This window comes from Pithys albifrons, chromosome 3 (assembly GCF_047495875.1).
Source record: "Pithys albifrons albifrons isolate INPA30051 chromosome 3, PitAlb_v1, whole genome shotgun sequence".
NCBI classification, from domain to species: domain Eukaryota; kingdom Metazoa; phylum Chordata; class Aves; order Passeriformes; family Thamnophilidae; genus Pithys; species Pithys albifrons.
In genome coordinates, this window is record NC_092460.1 from 49,946,089 (window position 1) to 49,966,298 (window position 20,210).

The 20,210-nt window shown below is 42.7% G+C and overlaps 1 protein-coding gene across 1 annotated transcript in view; it reads left to right on the top strand.

Annotated features, from left to right (window-relative positions):
* CACNA1I (calcium voltage-gated channel subunit alpha1 I) overlaps positions 1-20,210 on the top strand; it is a 185,758-nt gene that overhangs the window by 97,651 nt on the left and 67,897 nt on the right. The window contains exons 5-6 of the mRNA XM_071550077.1: positions 14,216-14,327; positions 15,276-15,409. Coding sequence (XP_071406178.1) covers positions 14,216-14,327; positions 15,276-15,409 — 246 coding nt within the window. The remainder of the gene's footprint in view (positions 1-14,215; positions 14,328-15,275; positions 15,410-20,210) is intronic.

The following is a 20,210-nucleotide window of genomic DNA, read 5'->3' on the forward strand; positions in this document are numbered from 1 at the left end:
GACAAGGATGTACTTGGTACTGTCAGTTTGCATCTCTACTGCTTTCCCTGTGAGGTGACATTCTGGATTTAGGAGATGACAGCTTGTGCAGGGGTGCCGACAGTTTCTGGTTCATGTTTGATAGTCACTATATTGGCTGTGTAAGCTGAGCAAGTGTGATGTGCAAACAGGTTATGGGGGGAGGAGATAATGCTGTTGTCTGCCATGTGGACAGCTGGAAGTGTGATGGCCAGGAGACGTGTAAGGTGATTTGCCTTCTGGATACAATGGTGTCAAATAAGGTATATGAGTATGTTAGAGACAGCTATGAAGGATCCTCTGGCCATAGTATAGCTTAGTGTCACATAAGGCATATAAGAATCTGTAGGTCTTGAACTATAAGGGCAGATTATTAGCAACAAAACCTAAAACTAAAGCTTCTGTGACAGTCTTTTCTAGCACACCTCTGGCTCCATGTCTGATTTTATCTGGACAGGAAGAATCATTCCCAGAAGAATAAAAGGTTGTGTAGAGAAAATGAGCTTAGTTAAATAATTGCTAAGTCTGTTTAGAAAAGGATACTGCATGTAAGTGTTCTGAGAATAAATTTACACAAGTGGATGGGTCTTCCAGCTGCAGGTATCCTGAGCCTGGTAGTAGCTGGTGTGTTGTCTCAGCCATCCTAATCCAAAAAGAGTGAATTTATCACTTATATCTGGTCCCTTGTGGTCCCCCATTGACAATGTCTTGCTGAGCTGGGAGGGTTGTCAATAATTTGGTGTCTCTTTGCCTTGGTGATCTACTGCTTCAGGGGCCAAAATGTTGGCATCATGATGCAGCCTTCCTTGCAGTGGAACTTTTTTGGCTTCTGAGACCCTATTTGAGCCTTGTCCTGTGGGTTAGGGGAAGATGGCTGGGTTTTGTATTCTGCTCACCAACATTTTGAATTAGTGCTGTCCCAGCAAAACAATCATCTTTATTCCATCTTCATGGTAAAGGCACTTTATTGTAATAAGTGAAAGGGAAGCTGGAAATGACCTTAAGTATTGTAGTTTGGGTTTGAAGGGATCTTACACATCATCTTCTTTCAACCCCTCTGCCATAGGCAGGAATACCTTTCACTAGACCAGGTTGCTCAGAGCCTTATCTAACTTGGCCCTGAACACTTCCAGAGGGATAGGACTGCTTCCTGAGCAACCGGTTTCAATGCCTCGCCACCCTCAACAGAATCATAGAATGGTTTAGGTTGGAAGGGACCTTAAAGATCACTTAGTTTCAACCTGCCTGCAGTGGGCAGTATTGAATTAGTATGTATTATGGAGAGGAGTGTTATGGGTTCACCTAGGTGGGCCTAAGTTTGGGCTCTGAAGTCTGGACTAGGCTGAAACTGTCAGCTGACTTGAGCTGGGCTGAGCTAACAGCTGACCTCTTCTAGCCAGTAATTTTGTATTCCATACCACATTATGACATCATCTCCAGGGAAGTAGGAACCAGTGTGGGAGTGGTTAAGGCAGTGGCTTCTCAGCCTTCCTCTTGGGAGGATGCACGATGCTGCCCCAGGGGGGATGGAGAGGACCAGGCCCACCACTGGCTCACAGGGTATCTCAGGAAAGTAAAATGTGTTGTTCTGGGTCTCTCCTTTCTGCTTAAGTTTGTCTCCCTGAGGAATAAGGTTTTTCTTAAGTAATGTGTAGTTAGGACAGTAGAATTTGTGTGTTCGTTAAGAAGTGGGAAATTTGTTATTGCAGACTTGTGTGAGTGTATATTTGTACTCTCTTTTAATTGTCTCTTCCTTTCTGTAAAAATATATGTAGTTTTAGTATAAACGTGGTTTGAAGTGTTTTTTTTTCTTTCTCCTCTCTTTTCCTCCCTTTCCCTGGTGTTAGGAGGGAGGCTTTACTTTCTGTGCTTGGGGGGGTTGGCAGTTGCTTATCTCAAACCAAGACAAGGAGGCAGGAATGTGAGGGCAGCAGACTAGTGAAGGTAATGGAACCTGCATAGGACAATGGAAATGCACATGGTCCTTTGGTGCTCAGTAATTAATGTGACAGAAGATGGATGTCTGTGAGACAGTGAAGAGTAATCCAATAAAGGAGCAGCTCCTGCAGAGGCACACAAAATTGGGGATGGTTGTTAAAATTTAAAACAAAACCAATAAGCTCATAAGAGACTGTGAAAAGAGAAAGGGAAATGCTTGGAATGCCTGGAAAGGATGGGGTAATGGGCTAGGCTGCAAGTGGTATGTCCAAAATGAAATGGGTTTAACACATGTCCTTATTTTGTGGCTGGAAACTGTACAGGGAAAAATAATTTAGACAGTAAACAAGAGGAAGAAGCATGTATTTCCAGAGGCTGTCAAAACTCTAGAATAAATAGAGTGTGAAGTTGAATCTGTATGAAAACAAATAGGTCAGAGGAATACAAATGTGGTACCTAAACCTGAAGAGAAATGATGAGTACAACAGACAGAAAGACATTAGAGAGAACTATGCTGTGCTGATGGTGGAGACTTTAGGCAGCCTGTTCTATTAGCAACATGCTGTGTAGGAGCTGCCTTTTTTGGAGATGGCCGTTCTGCAGTCACACATACTGATAACTTGTGTTTGTATAGCAAGCTTCTAACAAAGGAACATGGAGTGCCCTTGAAAGGTAGCAAACTCTTTGGTAGATGGGAAAAGAGAAAAATGTGTGGGTTTTAGTGTTACACTATCATAACTATGGGCTGAATTTTATCTTGAGGACCCAGTGAAGGTGTCAATGGAAGATAGAAGTAGAGAGCAGGTTTTCTGGCTCTTGCCTGCCTTTCCACTGCACACCTGAACAGTCAGAGACCTCTCTGGATGCTAGGGAGCCCTACATTTATGGTAGTCTATATATAATACATTACTTGCCTCTACAAAGTGGAACTTGGACGCTTTTCCCATTGTTCTTGGGAAAGATTTACAGGAGAGCCGTTCTCCCTGTGAGCACTATCCTCATCAAATGCAGTTATAGTTGAGAGAGAGAACAATCTTAGGTCAAAGATGCTGGAGAACAATTTGGGAGACTTTTGCTCAGTTCCCAGCTGTGCCCCATGTCTCCTGTCTGCCCTTGAGTAAATGCACTCATTTCTCTGTGCTCTTGTCTCTTGTGTGCAAAGCACAGATCATAATGCATCGTTAGCCTATCCTGTTCAGTTAGATTGAAACCTCTTTGGAGCAGGCAGTGTGTTTTACCGCATGTTTATGTAACATTTAGCACAATTTGGTCTTGGCTAGCACCATCTAGGACCTGTGGAGATACCTCATAAATAATACTAATAATATTTTAATATTGATAATACTTAGCACATTCACAGCATTTAACCCCCCCCTAAAAAAGCACTCAATACTGTCAACATCACAGTGATTGAGCATGAGTCATGTTGGCTCCTTTCCCTGGCATGGTGGAATCTGTCAACTAGCCAGAAAGCTGAGATCTTTAGTGAGCATATAGTGGGTGTCAGGAACACCTGAATCTTAATGCAGTCCCAGGCAGTGACTTACTGTGTCATTGCTGGGTAGGTTTTTTTTTGTGAACTCTGATCTTTGCCAGCTGACTTGAGATGGTGAGAGCCAGTGTCTTGGAGTTTCATGAATCCTGTTAGCTGTGTTAGAAATTAAAAGTATTACATATTCCTGAAAATCAGTCTCTAAGAAGCTCATGCATTGGAAAATTCAAACCAGGGGACACTTTTAAAAAAACCTGCTCCTCTCCTGCTTGCCTTCTTTTCAGTAACAAAGTGGAGGTATTTAGGTATCTTGAGAGGCAGATGTGTTAATTTAGTGAATTTAACGAAAGTTTATGCAGGTTTTTTTTAAGAAAATCACTATACTATTTATATAGTCTCATTTTCACTGACTGATCTTTTGTTGCAGGATATAAAAGGAGGGATGAAAAAGAATGGGACCAGATGTACAAGGAGAGTGCTGACACATCTTATCCACCATAGGGTCCCTTTTCCTCCACAGATGAGAAGCTTAAATAATGAGAATCTCTCCTACATGGATACATCAGGACCTTCCTTTTCAGGAGTCCACCCGTAGCCCTTTTGTGTCCTCAAGGTTCCAGCAGCTGCTGTGAGCCTGCATGCTGGCTGAAGCTCCCAGCTTCCAGTTATCTGCTGAGACAGATTGGCTCAGTCATTTGCAATCAGTCTTCTCTCCAGGCACGTGTCCTGTGGGCCATCAGTGCCAATTCTTGCAGCATATTCTGGAAATCACAGTTGAGGGACCAGCTACAAGCCTTCAAAAAATCAAAAACTGTTGGGGGAAAAATTTGTATTCAAAATATGGGGTAGTGGCAAATTAAACTCTGAAATTATGCTTTAATTACAGCAAATAGTGATAAAAGAATAAAGCTCATACTCAGCTCTGTTATTGTCCTATGTTTTTCTTAGACTGTGTGCAATTTCTTCTCAGTGACCTTACTGAGCACTTGCTTCACTTCTGAATTAATCTTTATTTACTTTGCTGCAAAGCTTTGTCACCACATGACTTTCTTTTCTGCCCTCATCAGAAAAGCCTACTAAGCTAAGCACCAAGCATAGGATTTAGTGATGCTGTATCCTCTGAAAGCATCACCTGGCTGGTAGAAGGGAGAAAGCACAGTGGCCTTATCCTGTCTTTCTGTCCCTCAAATGCAGGGCTGCTATGGGAGTCAGAGTATCCTTTAAGATAATTTAGCCTTGGAAACTGGCTATCTGGAGGGGCAAAGTGCTCACTTCCACATCCTTCCCCCAGTGATGTGCTGGCTTACAGGATATTGCCCTGACACTTGCAGAGAGCAAGAGCCCTTGTGCAGAAGTGCACACACACCTCTTAAACCTGTGAGAAAGTCTGCAATCTGTCCTCTCTACTTTCATTGTCTTCATATTCCTGCAAGGCAAGATGGCCTTTTATTGATTTACTATTTATTATTAAATAAAAAATTATTATTACTCCCTTCAGACATATTTGAGTTGTGTGTCCCTCTAAGATCAGCTTGAATTCATGTGGCATTTAACAGGGGTAGGTGGAAAGTTGGAAAGACTGGAAAAAGCACTCCTTAACATCTGAAAACTAGTGTGGACTAGAAAGACAATTATGAACAGAGACCAGTGCAAGAAAAAGGGACAGAAACACAATGAGTGTTTGTTGGGCTTTAGACCTTCAGTGCTGGTAAGGCTTCGGCTACTCTTTTTCCTTTTCATGGAATCAGCTTCTTATTCAAAGACAGATGTTTCTATCACTCCTTTGTACTTGCAGTAAATTGAGCAATCGGGACCCATATCTGTCTGTCTTCCATGTGTCTGTGCCTCTAGTCTTTGTGGAGGTGACTCCTAGTCCTCCAGGCTTGGAGAGTTGACAGGCAGCTGCTTCAGGAGGTTCATTGGAATATCCTCTTCATGCCTCACAGACTGTTTCCCAAGGCCCACTAAAGCTAAAACCCACAACAAGAGGACAAACTCCACACCTATAAAGCATCAGAAAGTAAGATGAGAAGATAACCTTTTGCTGAAAATGAAAGGAGTAGTCCTTACTTTGTGTGTGCCTACTTTTCACCTATTTGAGTTTGTGACCTACCAGAGAGCTCATCTCATAGGCTTGAGGAGCACAATGCGGTCTCAGTAATATCTGTGGGGAGGCAGGGATCTGTGTGATGTAAAAGGTACCACAAAATGTTCCTATGCATCCTTAAGGGTCTGCATGGCTTCCAAAACCTGGCTCTTTGTTCCTGAGGAAACACTTCTTCCTTCCTTTATGTTGTTTCATTCCAAATATTTAAGTATTTCTCTTCAGGAGAGTAGAGAAAGAGATACCAAGGCTGAAGGAAGAAAACAAAGAACACAAAGAAACCTGAAAACATTAGGAGCAGTAGAGAGGGATGAAAGCAAGACTTTGCTTTTTTTTTTCTCTTCCTTGCCCTCCGAAATCCATCATCATTAGTTCTTTCCTCTCCTCTTTTTGAAGTTTTGTGGTTATGTCTAGTGGGCCCACTCAAGGTAAGGACCCCATTCAAACCTATCACAGCATAAAGGCAAAAGAAGGGACTTCAATACTACCAAACATGGCAGGACTGTTGCATCAGTTTAACAAGTGCTGAGGAAGACTTACCCAACTTTGGATGGAATTGCTGGGAGGCAGGACAATGAAGCACAGAAGCAGAGGGAAAATTGGGAGATATTTTGATTATTTATTTTGGGTTTTAATTTTTTTCCTTTCAAAACACTGTTTTTATATTTTGAAAGGAAATTTCCAACAAGTAAGCTTGACCACTTCTGGATTAAATCTGATAAATAGTCAACACTCATGCCACCCTGCATGGCTCAGGCTCTGGTATGAAAATGGTAACTTCAATAGTCACTCTGATCATGTCACTTCCTGGGGTCATATATGATGGGGAATATATATGTATCAGAGCATTGAGCTGCACTGTTCAAATTAAGATTTTTGTCACTTTGGAGCACATTACTAATTCAAATCACTCCTGGACTGTGAATTTCTTCCTGTTTTGGCCTGTCAAGTTTAGCTGTTCCCTAGAGCGGAGGTCCAGCTGAGTCCAAAATCAAAGACCAAGTCTTCTAAGGTCCCTGTTTTGCAACTGATGTCAGTAGGGAAATGCCTCTGCTAAGCGAAATATCAGTAATAAGAACTTTAAAGTTTGGATCCCAGTTTTGTGGTTCAGGGGGTTTTCTCAGGTAGTCCTTCTCTGGTGTTTGTTGCCCCCCCAGTTCCATTTGCAGCAGGAAACAACTGCTGAACCTGCCACTTTGACTAGAAAATTTTGGAGCAAAATTCTTTACCAGTCATATAGCACAGTAATGTTCCAAGCTGCAGTCCTATTGTCTCATACTGTGACCTTGTTGAAGCTCCTAATGTGAAGCTGGGTCAGGTTTTGGAAGGCAATCTCCAAGGCAGAGCCAGAATGCTGCAGGAGGCACCATTTGGGAGTCAGCAGGAGGTGTGATTCCTCAAGTCAGTCTTGAACTGGTTCCACAGCATGGTGGAGTATTGCGTTCCTGGCAAGAAAGACAGGCAGCTGCAATCTCAGCTATCTGAGGATATTAAAAAGCTCTTTCTCCAGGAACAGTCATTACCTCTAATACCCTGCTTAAGTTTAAATTTGGGTAATTACTTTCTTCTGACCTAAAAAAAGATTCTTGGGTAATTTTTTTCTAGGTACTATATTTTTTCGTACATTCTATAGTAAACAGCTCTGCAGGAATGCTACACACTGTTAAACAGATGCTCTGCTGCACTCTGAAAGCTAGATGCAATTTGGAGGTTGGTCATTATCAGTGGAGAAGCTCTGGGGCTCAGCTGCTACAGGCAGAAGATAATCATTAATAGCAGAGTTGTGTAGTGGCATTGATGAAGATGCATGGTATCTGTGAGATATTTGAATAATTAGCAGTGGAGCTGCATACCTCATCTGAGGAAAGCACTAGGTTGCTTTAGAAGATGGTGTATCCACCCAGGTGCCATGACAACCAGCCAGAATCCTTGGTGTAACTCACCCTGGCTTTAGTACCAGTGAGTCCTGGGGTCACTGTGGTGAAGAGCATTTTAAAGAAGCTTTGCTTTCTCCCTGGAGCTTCCCATTTGATTAGGGGCCTGCTGTGGCCTTCTGTACTAGGTCAGAGATCTCCTGTTGTCTTCCTATGTGGAATATCTGAAGACTTGTCTCATTGTGTTAATACATCTGTTTATTTGTTCTTCAGATTCCTTCTTAGCCTGTTAATTTTCATTGTATGTTTTTCCTGACAGAATTTTTTTCTATTTTTAGTTTTACTAGACTTGAGAGTTTAATGGATGAAGTTAGAAGATCTGAATAAATATAAAAAGAGTTTTAGCAATGAGAGATTTGCTTCATTTTGTTTCTCTAATGAAAAAAAAAAACTTTTCAAAAGCTGTCTTCAATCCTTGCCTAACTCTGCAGGGGAATATGATGTGGTGTATAAGAAACAACTGACTAAAATTCAAACTTAACTTAGAGCCTAATGAAAACTGATCTCTGCAGCCAAAAGCCCATATAGCCTCATATAGGACCCACTTTATGAGCAGTCCTTGGAAGTCAGACCAGAGGCTGACCTATGGTACTTTGTTTTATCAGCTTTAACATTGATACGACAGTCTTTGTCTTTTCTAATGAATCTGTTCTTGATAGGAAGTCCGTTCCAAAGGGCAGAAACGTAGAAGCATTGCCAAGCATTTAAAATTTCTCTACTGCCTCCCATGTAATGCCATCACAAATTTAAGACTTCCCTAGTGCCTCTCAAATCAACACATAGCAGTCTTGCTGCAGTTTGCAACACTACAGTTCTTTCCTTGGCATCAGTATTATTGAAGACTTGAAGACCTTAGTGATGCATATGTCAGAAGTCTAAAGTTCTTTCATGAGAAGAGTGTGTGAACAATGACGTGATGAAAGCAAACGTGGGAACACCTAGAGGGTGGTGCCTACCTTGAGTGCTTGCAAAAAGGCTTTATAAATTGCCTCTGGTGGCTTGGCCACCATGAAATACCAGCATTCCAATGCTGAGTGCTGGCATTTAATTTCCAGTGAACTCAGAACTAGAATCCAGAGCATTCTATGTAGGCCAAAAAACCACAACCTTTTTTCTGTAACGTTGAAATTTTTTGTTGTTCTAAAAAAGACAAAGAAGAAATGCTTCACTGTTTCCAAAATAGGATTTTTAAAGCTTTTTGTTCTGAGAAATGTTTTGATTGTTTTGATCTATTTGAACACAAACATATTTTGAGAGGTATTTTTCTTTGAGTGAACATTAAGTGTTACATTCAATTTTTTCTGGTGTGTTAGCTTAGCAGATTAAGGCTGAAGAGAAAGAACCCTGTTGATTCTGTCAGCTTGTTTTGTAGAAAACGACAATGAAAGTCCTATATATCAGCATAAAAGCAAGAAAACCACAAAAGCTAAGGGATGATAAGAAAAAGTGGGAGGGGACAGAAAATGAAACTTGCCTGTGAGAGCATTTGCAACAGACAAGAGCAACGAGGTAGAGAAAATGAGCACTTCCTTCCTTGGAGTTACTCATTTTTCCCTGATCTTCACAATAGATCATTCCTTCTGCTATAAATGAAATACTAACTGTCCTGCTGCAGGTACAGCATCCTACTGGCTTCTTGCAGGACAGTCACAAAGCAGGGAAGGAGCACACCTCTGTCCTTAGCTTGTTTCAGAAAGGAGGGAAACAAAATGTAATCACTGCAGACTGGAGTGACAGGGTGAAGCCACTCATCTAATGGGAAGGATGGTGAGATGAGAGGTAGGTGTAGAGGAGCCCAAAAGGGAAGCAGAGGGAAGTGATGGAGATGTGATTTCTCACCTGTACAGTGCTCCCAGCTGAGCTTGCCTGGCACCACTCTCAGAGGTCAGAGGCCACGAAGAGTTGTATGAATGAGTGGCTGGTGTTTGGGATGCATTGCACAGGGCTTCCACTTCAGTCACTGCTCTTCTCTCCATTTTGGGGCAGGGACAGGTTCCACCATGATTAACTATACCACAGGGCTGGCTTTTCCCTCTTTAAGTGCTTTCTAATCAGGCATTTCTACTGCAGGTTAAGCAGGTCTGAGATACTCAGGACCTTAACTGGCACAAGGCATGCTCTAGGAGCAGTTTGGGGACTGTAGCAGGAAAGACTGAGGGATTGTCATGCCTGTAAAGCTTATATATTTTCTGTGGTCTTAGTACTGCCAGCCAGTGGGGAGCTCTTTGTACCTGGTTGTACTCTTACTGTTCAGCTGATGATGCAGGAAGAGGAGAGGGAACCCGAAAGCTCTATTTCATTTTTCTCTGTTGTATTTTTGTCAGTGATAGAAAACAGAGATTAAGGCCAATCCCAAGAACCTTGCTGTACTCAGTTTTTCAGGTGCAAGTTATTTACAGCTCCAACACAGCAGACATTGCTTCTGCTATTTGTTGTTCAGGAGTTGAGCCCAAAACTTTGCCTGTCTCCCATCACCTGTTTCTAACATCATCTTCCATTAAGTATAGTCACTTTATTGAGCACTACCACAATATGTCCTTTCCCAGAAACACTTGTACATGTCCTTAACTGTCATGTAACTTGGGGATTTTGGCATATGCCAGATGGTTTGTGGTGGATGATGGGCCTCTCTTGGGGTGTGCTAGTGATGCATGACTCTCTTGAATCTCTCCTCATCCCAGACTTGCTCTGTCCATTGGAAGCCATGGTGGAGAGTCAGTGGATACGTGATGTCTGCCCCTGGCTAGCAGCTGCTCAGGCCAGGTCCTGCTCAGGGTGCAGAGGACAGGGATGCCACCCAGCAGCAAAGGGAAGTGTTGCTGTCTCAGGCAGGCACCAACTATAGAACCAGCACAAGTGTTTTTGTCAAAATACAGTTAACCTAGGTATGGGTCTTGTTGTCAAAAGAGAGTACTGAAACCAAGAGTTTCACAGGACTTCTACAAGGAGGAGATATTTATGTGCTCAGTGAGAATAGCCTATTGTTAAAGCAGTCAGGAAATACTTTTTATTGGTTTTCTGTTTTTCAAATGAGGGCCATGACCCTTTTATCTGGAAGGGCTTGAATCAATTGTGAACTGTAACTATTAGGGGAAAACATGCCCTTTATGGGCAAGTTGCAACATAGAGGATTGCACCTTCCTCTGAGGTACCTTTTGGTGGCCAAGAAGAGGAGCTGACCACAGGCAGAAATTGTGTGGGTCTTCTAGTTTTCAAAACCTGTTGGAGGCCCCAAATCTCACTGGGAAAGGTGCTGAAAGCGAGGCTGTGGGAAGGGAGAGCAGCAGTGAGGAAGGGCTGGGGTGGAGAGAACATGTGCCTGGGTTTGCTTGTAATTAGGAGATTTAAACTTTGAAAGAAGTTAATTAATAATGAAATTTCTGACTGAATGATGCAGATTATGAAGACTGGCTTTGTCAGCAGCTGCAATTAATTACAGGCTCAGGCACAGGGAGAAGGAGGAGGGGAGAGTGATGTGGGAAAGGGAAGGCATCACCAAGAGAAAGATGATAAACCTGGCTGCAGGCTGTTGCTGTGGTGACAGGAGGCAGTAGTTATGGTTGAGAGCAGTGACAGATTGAAGGCAGCAGGTACTTCTAATTACCCCCTCCACCAACCCAAGCAGGCAGCAACCCCTCCTGACTAGGGGCAGGAAATGCTCTGGTTTTCTCCTTGTGCTTCCTCTTTGCTACAGATTGAATGTGCTTTTTCCAAGGTTCCCAACTCTTGAAAGGAAAACAGTGAGGCAGTGGCTTTTCCTAATATCACTGTGCTAGCCTGGGAATGGCCAGAGATCCAGCAGAATCCTTGGGAAGCATGAGCAAAGTTCGTAAAATTTGAGAGCTGATATCCAAAAAGCAGAGAAGGAGAAGTCATGTTTAGCTGGCCACAGTTTTTTGAGCAAGATGAGAGCCTTGCACATCTGGCCCAGGTTTTAACCTTTCTGGGAGTGCTTGCTATGACTGGTTAGGCCTTGTACTTTGGGGGTCTTGCCAGCTGCCCAAAGGCACCCTGTCCTGGTCTGCATGGCCTTGGGGGGGACAGTGTAAGGGGAGCAAGAGAAGCATGGGGGCATCCTGACCACCCACACAGTGGTGCTGCTAAAGCATGTGGATAGAAGTGTAGATCTGTATTAAATAAAAACTCCTGACTTTCAGTCCCTTTGCCTGAATTTTCCTGAGTTTGGCTGCAGTCAAAGAGTAGTACTTTGTCCCAGGTTCTCGTGTCATGTTTTCTGAAGAAAAAAACAACTGGTTTTAAAAACAATTTCTGCTTCTCATTTTTTTTAATATATTCATTTCATGCAGGGCTGCTCTAAAACCCTGGTTTTGTCCATACATCTTCTGACTTTCTTACACCTAGGGAGAGAGACTTTTGCAATCACTGGCTTAGCCCTCTCTGACACTCCTAGCCCACAGAAGAATGTTCTTCAGCACTGCTCCTTTCACCAGGGCTTCCCTGGTGCTGCCTTTCCAGTAACTGTCAAAACACCTGCTGCCAAAGGGAGATGCTGAGAGCTGGAACTGCTCACTCTGGAGGAGAGAAGCCACATCTATACCTAATGGGAGGAGTAAAGGATACAGACTGCTCAGTTGTGCTCAATGACATGGCAAGAAGCTGTGGGCACAGACTGAATAGTAGGATGCCCTATTTAAACATAAGAAAACACTTTTTCTATGCTTAAATAGTCAAATGCTGGAGCAGGTTGCTCAGAAAGGTTCTGGTGCCTCCATACTTGAAGCTGTTCAAACCCCAACTGTATCTGACTTTGAGCCATCTGCTGCAGTTAATGTTACTTTGAGCAGGGAAATTGGACAAGAAAACCTCCAGAGACTCTTCCAACCTCAACCATTCTGTGATTCTATAATTCTGTGAAAGATGATGCCAAATAGATTTTGATTAGTCTGGAGGAGAGCTGCAGCTTTATCCAAAAAACCTGTGTGAGCTAATGGAAACCTCTCAAACTGATTTCCTGGGCTTTGGATCAGATCATTAAAGAAACTTGTAAGAGAGAGGAAGGTGAAAAGCTGAAGTTGTGTTGTATGGAGACCTGAGGGAAAATACTTTATTTGTGCCCCCCTTTTGGTGCAGTCCTCTGAGGAAAGGTCTCTGGTGTTGAAGTCTACATTAAGGATGGGCTCTGAATGCATAACTTTGTAAAGCACTTGGGGTAAACTTAGGTAGGGATAATGATAACACATTCTTGAAATCACCTTATAACATAATTGGCACAGTAGAACTAGTGCTCTGCTCCTGTCTGATTTTGCAACCAAAGGTAGCTCACTGAAAACTAAGTGGGGGAGAAGATAAAGCATTAATAATCTTCTAGATCAGATTGTGCAGGATAGTCATAAATCACTGTCAGAGAATGAGCATGGAAGACTTGCTCAGAACAAACCATAGTTGTTGAGTGTCTTTCGGAAGTGATCAAAGATACAGGCCACTGTTTTAGGTTCAGTACTGCAGGGACTAAAAAAAGGATGCACTCAGCAGGTTATATTTTAAGTGGATAATTTCACAGCTCTATTATTTAAAAAAGATAAAATAAATTTATCTGACAGTGAAAAGTGGGCAGATATGTTGCTGTGAGGTGTGCAAAACACTTGAGAATGATGGTTCTGATAGGGGTTGGAGGTCTATTCTCTTCAGCTCTACGTCACCTCTTTCAGATGGGAACACGGGAAAAAATATCACAGAAATGTGCCTGCTTTTAGAACTAAAATACTGTAAATGAGTTCTTGGATAAATGTCTATTAGGCCTTAAAACTCCTTCAGGAGGAGAGGGATGGTGAGGAGTGGGCAAATAGAGGGTGGGGAGAGCACAGGATAGGTCAGACAAATACACCATTTTTATCCTCTTTTCTAATATATAAATGAAGTGGCACTTAATGAAATTAAAAGACAACAAATTACAAATAAATAGGAGGGAACAATTTTTAATGTAAAGTATAATTAGCCAATGTAGCTCACAGCTGCCAACTATTATCAAAGCAGATATTTTAGCAAGAATATCAACAAAGGAGTCAAATGAATAAGCAGAGCATCTGTAGGGACACCAGTGTAGCTGAGAAAACAATTATAAGGGCTCTCAATCCTCATGCTTTAGGCCATAGAGATCACCAGCTGGGGTCAGAAACACAATTTCTCCCCATAGTTACTGAATAACTTAGGCACATTGTGGAGTTTTATTCCGAGTCTATCACTGCTGGAAGCAGAATAACCAGATGGACTATTTACAACTCTTTACCCCCAAGTTCCTCTTTGAAGAGAAGAAGGAGACTTCTTCCCTTGTCTTGTACCCTCTTCTCAGAAGGGCAATAGTCACTAGTTTCAGAAGGAGATCCCTAGATCTTAGAGATCTCTGATGCATTTGGGAATAGGTCACTGTGGAAAGTCTCCTCCATGTATTTGGAAGATTCATTAAACCAGTGAGGGGAGAGACTCAGCCAACCAACAGGAGAGAAGCAAATGTGTGTTCAGCTATAGCAATAATTTGACTAGCATAAATATATTAGGCCTTTTGTGCTACCTCTACATTCCCTTTTCAAAAAGAGTTTTGGCTTAATCAAGGAGTGGAGTAGTGAAATCATGGAGGAAAATTTAAGAATGTAATAAATCAGCCTTCCAACACTTCTTTCCCTTGATCTTGCTGTTTTGTCACCTCAAGCCTAGAGCAAGCTTATCTCAGTCTTGATGCTTTTGCAGAAGTTTTCCTTGACTCTTTTCCACCTGGTTCGAGTGTGTCAGCATGATGGTCATTTTGCTAAACTGCGTTACCCTGGGAATGTACCAGCCATGTGAAGATATGGACTGCCTTTCTGACAGGTGTAAAATCTTGCAGGTAAGCAGACTTTCTTCTTCTTGTGATGGTGTTTCAGTCCAAGTCACAAATTTTCATGCATGCTGTCCTTCAGTGTGTGAGCAATACCTTCCCAGAGAGGCTGGCAAGATTGTCCCTGGCAGTAAGCTATCCTGTTGTAAAATGACAAAAGCTTGCTTTGAGGAGGGGAAGGGGGTGAGAAAGAGAATGAATGAAGTCTGCTTGTGACCATGCAATACAGAACAGTTGCTAATCCTCCTGATCCTACGCATAAGCAGGGGTTTCCTGATGTAGACAACTACAAGATATGTAGGTGAGAGTTCAGCCAGAGGGAGGCAGGACGAGAGAACAGTAGTGCCCAATGCATTTGTTGGTCTGCTGAGAAGCCAAGAGTATTACTGTTTCAAAAGGTACTGTGGCATTCAGGATGCCCAAAAGGAGAGGAGATAAAAGGAATTCCTCGAATGTCCTTGAGTACACCTAGATAGCTGTGCTTACTGTTTCCCCAAAGAGGTGGTGTTGTGGCTGAGATCTCAAGATAGCTGAAGCTTCTATCTGTGTTTGGTATGTGCTGTTCAAACTCTGCCTGAAGCTGCACTATGTCCTCAGCTCAGGCATGTGCAGGAGGGTGATGAGAAGTCCCTCCTGTGGGACCTTGGAAGAACAAAGTTTTCCTGGCCAGGTTTGGACCTGCTGGTGCTGAGCCAAGGTCTCCTTTCAAGTCTGCGTAAGGAGTCTCTGAGTCTGCATCAATTACTTTACTTGTGGGGGGAAAAAACACTATAGAAAACCCCTGTGAACTTGAGCAGCAGGATGCTGATTCCAGGGCTGCATGGGAGAAGCTCTTCCAGCCCTTCTTCAAACTCATTTTCAGAAGTACTTAAATTTGTATTGCTATAACATTCTGTGTTTTTAAAGTCCGAGGCTGAGAACAGTTATCAGATGTTCTCTTGGGTTTATGTTTGGCAGGTATTTGATGATTTTATCTTCATCTTCTTTGCCATGGAAATGGTTTTAAAGATGGTTGCCCTGGGGATCTTCGGCAAGAAGTGTTACCTTGGAGATACCTGGAACCGCCTGGACTTCTTCATTGTCATGGCTGGGTAGGTTGATAATTTCTGGGTTTATTTGGTCTGTGTTTACTAGAGTCTTGCATGGGACAGAAATGATGTGACTGAGGGGAAGGTTTCTACTCTGGTGCAATTTCAGTATGTCTGCCAAACTGGAATCAGGCATCCCAGGATTAGCAGTCTATGGAAGCAACAGTAGACAGGGTAGCTGAGCTCCCCAGTTTATGTGCAGCCATCTGTCCAGCACAATTTCAGTAGGGGGTGTTAATTTGTATCACTTGAAGAGCTGGCCCAGAAACTTTTCTGGGGTTTTTACTGTTCTGTTTTTACAATGTCCAAATGGAAGAGGCACAACCTTTAGCAGAACCAAAGTAAAGCTAGTTTTTCTGTTTCCAACAGCAGCCTTTCAAAGGTAGGAATGTAATTTTTGTTACTCAGGGCTTTTTGTCTTTGTATTGCACCAGCGTTGCCCACAGTACTATCGGGACAAGCTGACATTTGAGTATTTTTTTACAACAAAGTTGCTATGGTGAAGCTCTGATTTTCCCCTCTGCTTGTATGAAGTGGAAAGTCTAACAGGATTTGCCTTCTGAATCACAGCAAAATGTCCATTTCTGAAACCAGTGCGATGTGCTTTTTGGAGTTCTAATTTTCAATTAGAGTGCCTTGTGGTATAATAATAAAAAAGTCAGAAATAAATATGTAACATTGCTGCTCTCATGGTAAAAAAAGTGAATCTATTTTCAGAGAGGAAGCTTCACTTCTCTCTTTACCAGCATCCACCGTTGCCTGGAAGTACATGTATTACTGACTGTGCCAGCAGTGAGTTTGGGCTCACTTGGCAGAGTTTTCCCCTGTGGTGTGGAAGCAGCACTGTCTTTATATTTGCTTTTGACACACTTCTTCTTACAGCAAGGCTTGAAAGTCATTCCCTCTGGAGGGGCATATAATTGTTTGCTTCTGGGAGGAGCAGAGTTTCAAACTCAGTGCAGTTGTAAAAGTTTGAAGGCTGATTCTCGGTCATGTAGTGCATGAAAGGAGGACAAGCAGTTGAAAGCTATAGGCTTTTCTGAATTAACACAATATGTGTGAGATGGGAAGACCTTTCTTGTAGCTGAGCCTGCTGAGATAAGCACCTGATTTAAAATGGCCCGGCATGAGGACAGTGAGTTAAAACACCTGATACACAGTGATGAGAAGAGCCAGATCATTGCAGGTTTTAGCCCAAGGTCCTGGTGGCAAAATTGCTGGAGACTGGATGCAGGGAAAGCAAGACCCTAACACAGCAGCCTTTGAGGAACTGATGTGCTTGAAAAGCAGACCTTGGAGTCCACGATACTCCTCTGTGTGGGTGACATGCTTTGGTATGTTGCGCGAAAGGCTGCTCCAGATGGGCACAGGAGCACCAGCATATGAGGTAAAAGGTTTAGGAACTTAAGATTTTGCTCTGTCTGGTGTTTCTACAAGAATGGTATGTGAGTGGCTCTGAAAAGATGATGAAATCAGTGGGGCAATGCTAAAGGAAAGAGGGTGAGCTCAAGTACTTCATGCAGAAAATAAATGAAATGCACACTACCTGGACAAGAAGAGAGAACATTCAATTTTCATATTTCCTTTTCATTTCAGGTCCAAAACTGAAAGAAATTTGCTTCTTGTTATCTATGCAATCATCCTCATGAGATGTCAGGCTGAAATGATAGTAATCTCATTAGAATATCTGATCTCGAAAGATGCCTACTAAAGAAAGATTTTTTTTCCATTTAGTTACTTAGAACTAATGACTATATAATGTATTTTGAGTTATAAAAGCTTGTGGTTATTAATTCATTATTCCTTGAAATTCATTAAATTTGTCTGCACTGTTTAAATCAAGTCCAAGGCTTAAACTTACCCTTACACACTGTAGGCTTTTATTTAACCTGAAATGTGAGCCATAACCTTTATCCTTATTGATCCTACACCTGGATCACGGCTTCAGCTTACTCAGGTCCAGATGCTGCCCTTAGCTCTCTGACTTAGAAAGGAAAGCCTGCATCAGGTCTTGTATGTTTTCTCCATGCCAGTGAGTAAGATCCTGATCAGAGGCTAATCAGTATTCTTTAGGAGCCTTCTCCTTTTCATAGTCCTGGATTCCCATTTTCTGCAAGGGAGATCATAAACTTGGCTTGTAAGAAGATGTCTGTGGTGTTGGGCAGTAATGGCCAGCACAGAATACATGCAGCTTCTGTCAGTTCCAAGGAGAACTGTAGTTCCAGCCCTTTCTTTTCCCTTCTCCCTTTCCAAATAAACACCAACAAGACAGCAAAGATTGGAATAAACTGTAGCATGAAAAAGTGAAGTACAGGCAAAGGACAATTGTCAGGCATTCCTGGGCAGTTGAGGTATCTCCCTCTGGTTCTCTGCTTGACAGCACATTTTAACAAAGAGTGTAATGACAATTCACTGTTATTGCCCAAGACGGTGTTTTTGTTACATAAACAATGTATTCAGGCAATCATTTGTAGTTTTTTTTCCTCACTTCCTTGTAAAGCCAAAAGCTATAGTTTTAGTAAGCTGAATTCCCTCATGTGCCCCTGCCCTGCTTGCCCCTGCTCTCCACGCAACCCAGCAGCTCAAAGAGGAGGACTCCACTGTCACTAAAACTGTTCAGTTTCCATAGAGATAGGAGCTGACATCACCAGAACTTTCTCCCCTCTCACACACTCCCTCCCCCAGCCAGCTTCAACATAAGGATTAGAAAAAAACACCAAAACACCAGTTGTAAGTCCATATCCTACCTCATTGTTCCCCTCAGAGCTCCTAAAACCGCATGAGACAATTTGGTTTGAAGAATGCCAGTGCTCTTGTGTGCACAGACAACCACGGCTGCAGATTCAGTTCCAACTGCTCACTGGTGACAGGAGGTCACAATTTCCCAGACATTTCAAGCAGACTGTGTTCATCACCAGCTGTCCTGGTGGGAGTCCCTCTTCTCCTGCATTGTGATTAGGTCTTGTCTGTCATCATTTGTTTCCCACAGTGACGGGTGCATTTGAAGAGCTTGATCTGAGGAAACTTCAGAGGGCAGCTTGCTAAAGTTGAGAGCCTACTATATGTTGAAAGTTGAGACAATGTGAATACTAATCACCTTTGACATGTCAGCCAGAGTCTATATGTGTGTGAATTTAGGGAAAGAGCCACTTATTTCTGGGCTCACACTCATCAACTTTTTAAAGCAGGCAGTTCTCTAGCAATAAAAAAGTGAGCAATTTCTCCTACTTGTTCTATTCTGTGAGACAGTTTTGTTCACATGTGGTTGGAGATGATACCACTGTTCTTCTAGGAAGGGAGCTATCACCCCTTAATGTCAACCTGGCTTCAGGGGCATGAATTCCAGAGGGAGTGGTTTTTCTGCCTCTGATCAGCCAAGTGCTGTACTTAACCACCTATGGTGGAAATTCTCTCTTTGCCCTCTTCTGTGGCATTCCTGGGACTTTTCTCAGTATACAATTTACTTGGATGAATAGGTGGTTAGGTACATATGTAGATCAAGGGGGAGAGAGCTTTGCTATGTGGTTAGAAGGGACAATTGTGATTACAAGTGTGTTCCCCAAATATGCCCAAAATATTTGCTTAACTAGTTGCTCGGAGTCCAATGGCTGAGGAGAGTCCTGCCTACCTTTCAGAGAATGCTCTGTCTTTACCTCTCTCCATTATCACAGTGGAGTTTGCCATGTAGATCCCAAGCTGTAGTCAAATCCCATCCTGACCTTGCCCCTGATGAGAGGAATGGCATTTTGGATATCCTGACATTCTGAGATATGCTTTCAGTGGTCTTAAATAGCTTTTAAAAGTGGTGGACATCAGAACAAGACACAGTACTCTGTATAGCTGCTCCAGTGCCTTTGCTGTTAATATTGCCTCTGTATTCAAGCCTGAAATTTCCTGGTTCCTACAACCAAGTATTGCAGAAACCCATCCAGTCATTCATAGCATCCCCCTATTTGTTAATTCAGCTGCTTTCTTCATTGGCTCCAAGCTTTATTCACTGGGATTTTTTTCTCTGTCTCCTCTTTTGAAGAGAGAAAAAACTTTCCTTTTAGTAGGAACAGAAAACTGTGTTCCCAGATGTGTGTTGGTTTCATTTGTTCACACTGGAATATATTATTTGCATTTCCAAAGCGGTTAATGCTGTTCTATCACTAACTTGTCCTCTTCATTTCTTTTCTGTTTTCCCAAAAATATGCTTCAACTGCAAAATTCATCCATGACTGTTTTTAGTTTTCTGTCAGGTTGTGATAAATAAATAAAGAACAGAGTGGCAAGAATTGTACATTACAGAAGTACATTTCCTCACAAATGAGTCCTCATTTAGAGTTGTCTGTGAGGTTTATTACTTAACCATTTTTTTTCTCCAGCTAATTGTCCTAGTTCAGCAGGAGGGACCAGCTAACCCTGTGTGGGGTGATCAAAGCTGTGTATTCTACCCCCTCTATTCATTCCCCAAGGACAATGGACCATTAGCAGCAGCTGCCCAGGGAGCCATTATCAGCTTCACACCCAGCCTGAGAGGGCGGAGCTGCTAATGGGCCATCAATAGTCCAACAATACCCCCTGGCTCCCAGAGTTAATCACCCATTGTGTGAGTCCCCGCCCAGGGGGAGGGACTGGGTGCTCCCTAAGGGTACATAAGTGGTGGGTAAGAAGACCTCAGTAACTTCTCATCGGATCCAGAGGAGCAGCAGGACCTCAACAGGAGGAGATCACCGCTCATGCCCAGACCACAGCCCTTGCCTGCACCAACAGGTTTTTCATTTCCTTTTGCTCTGGACTTGGGGGAGCCACAGGGGTCTCA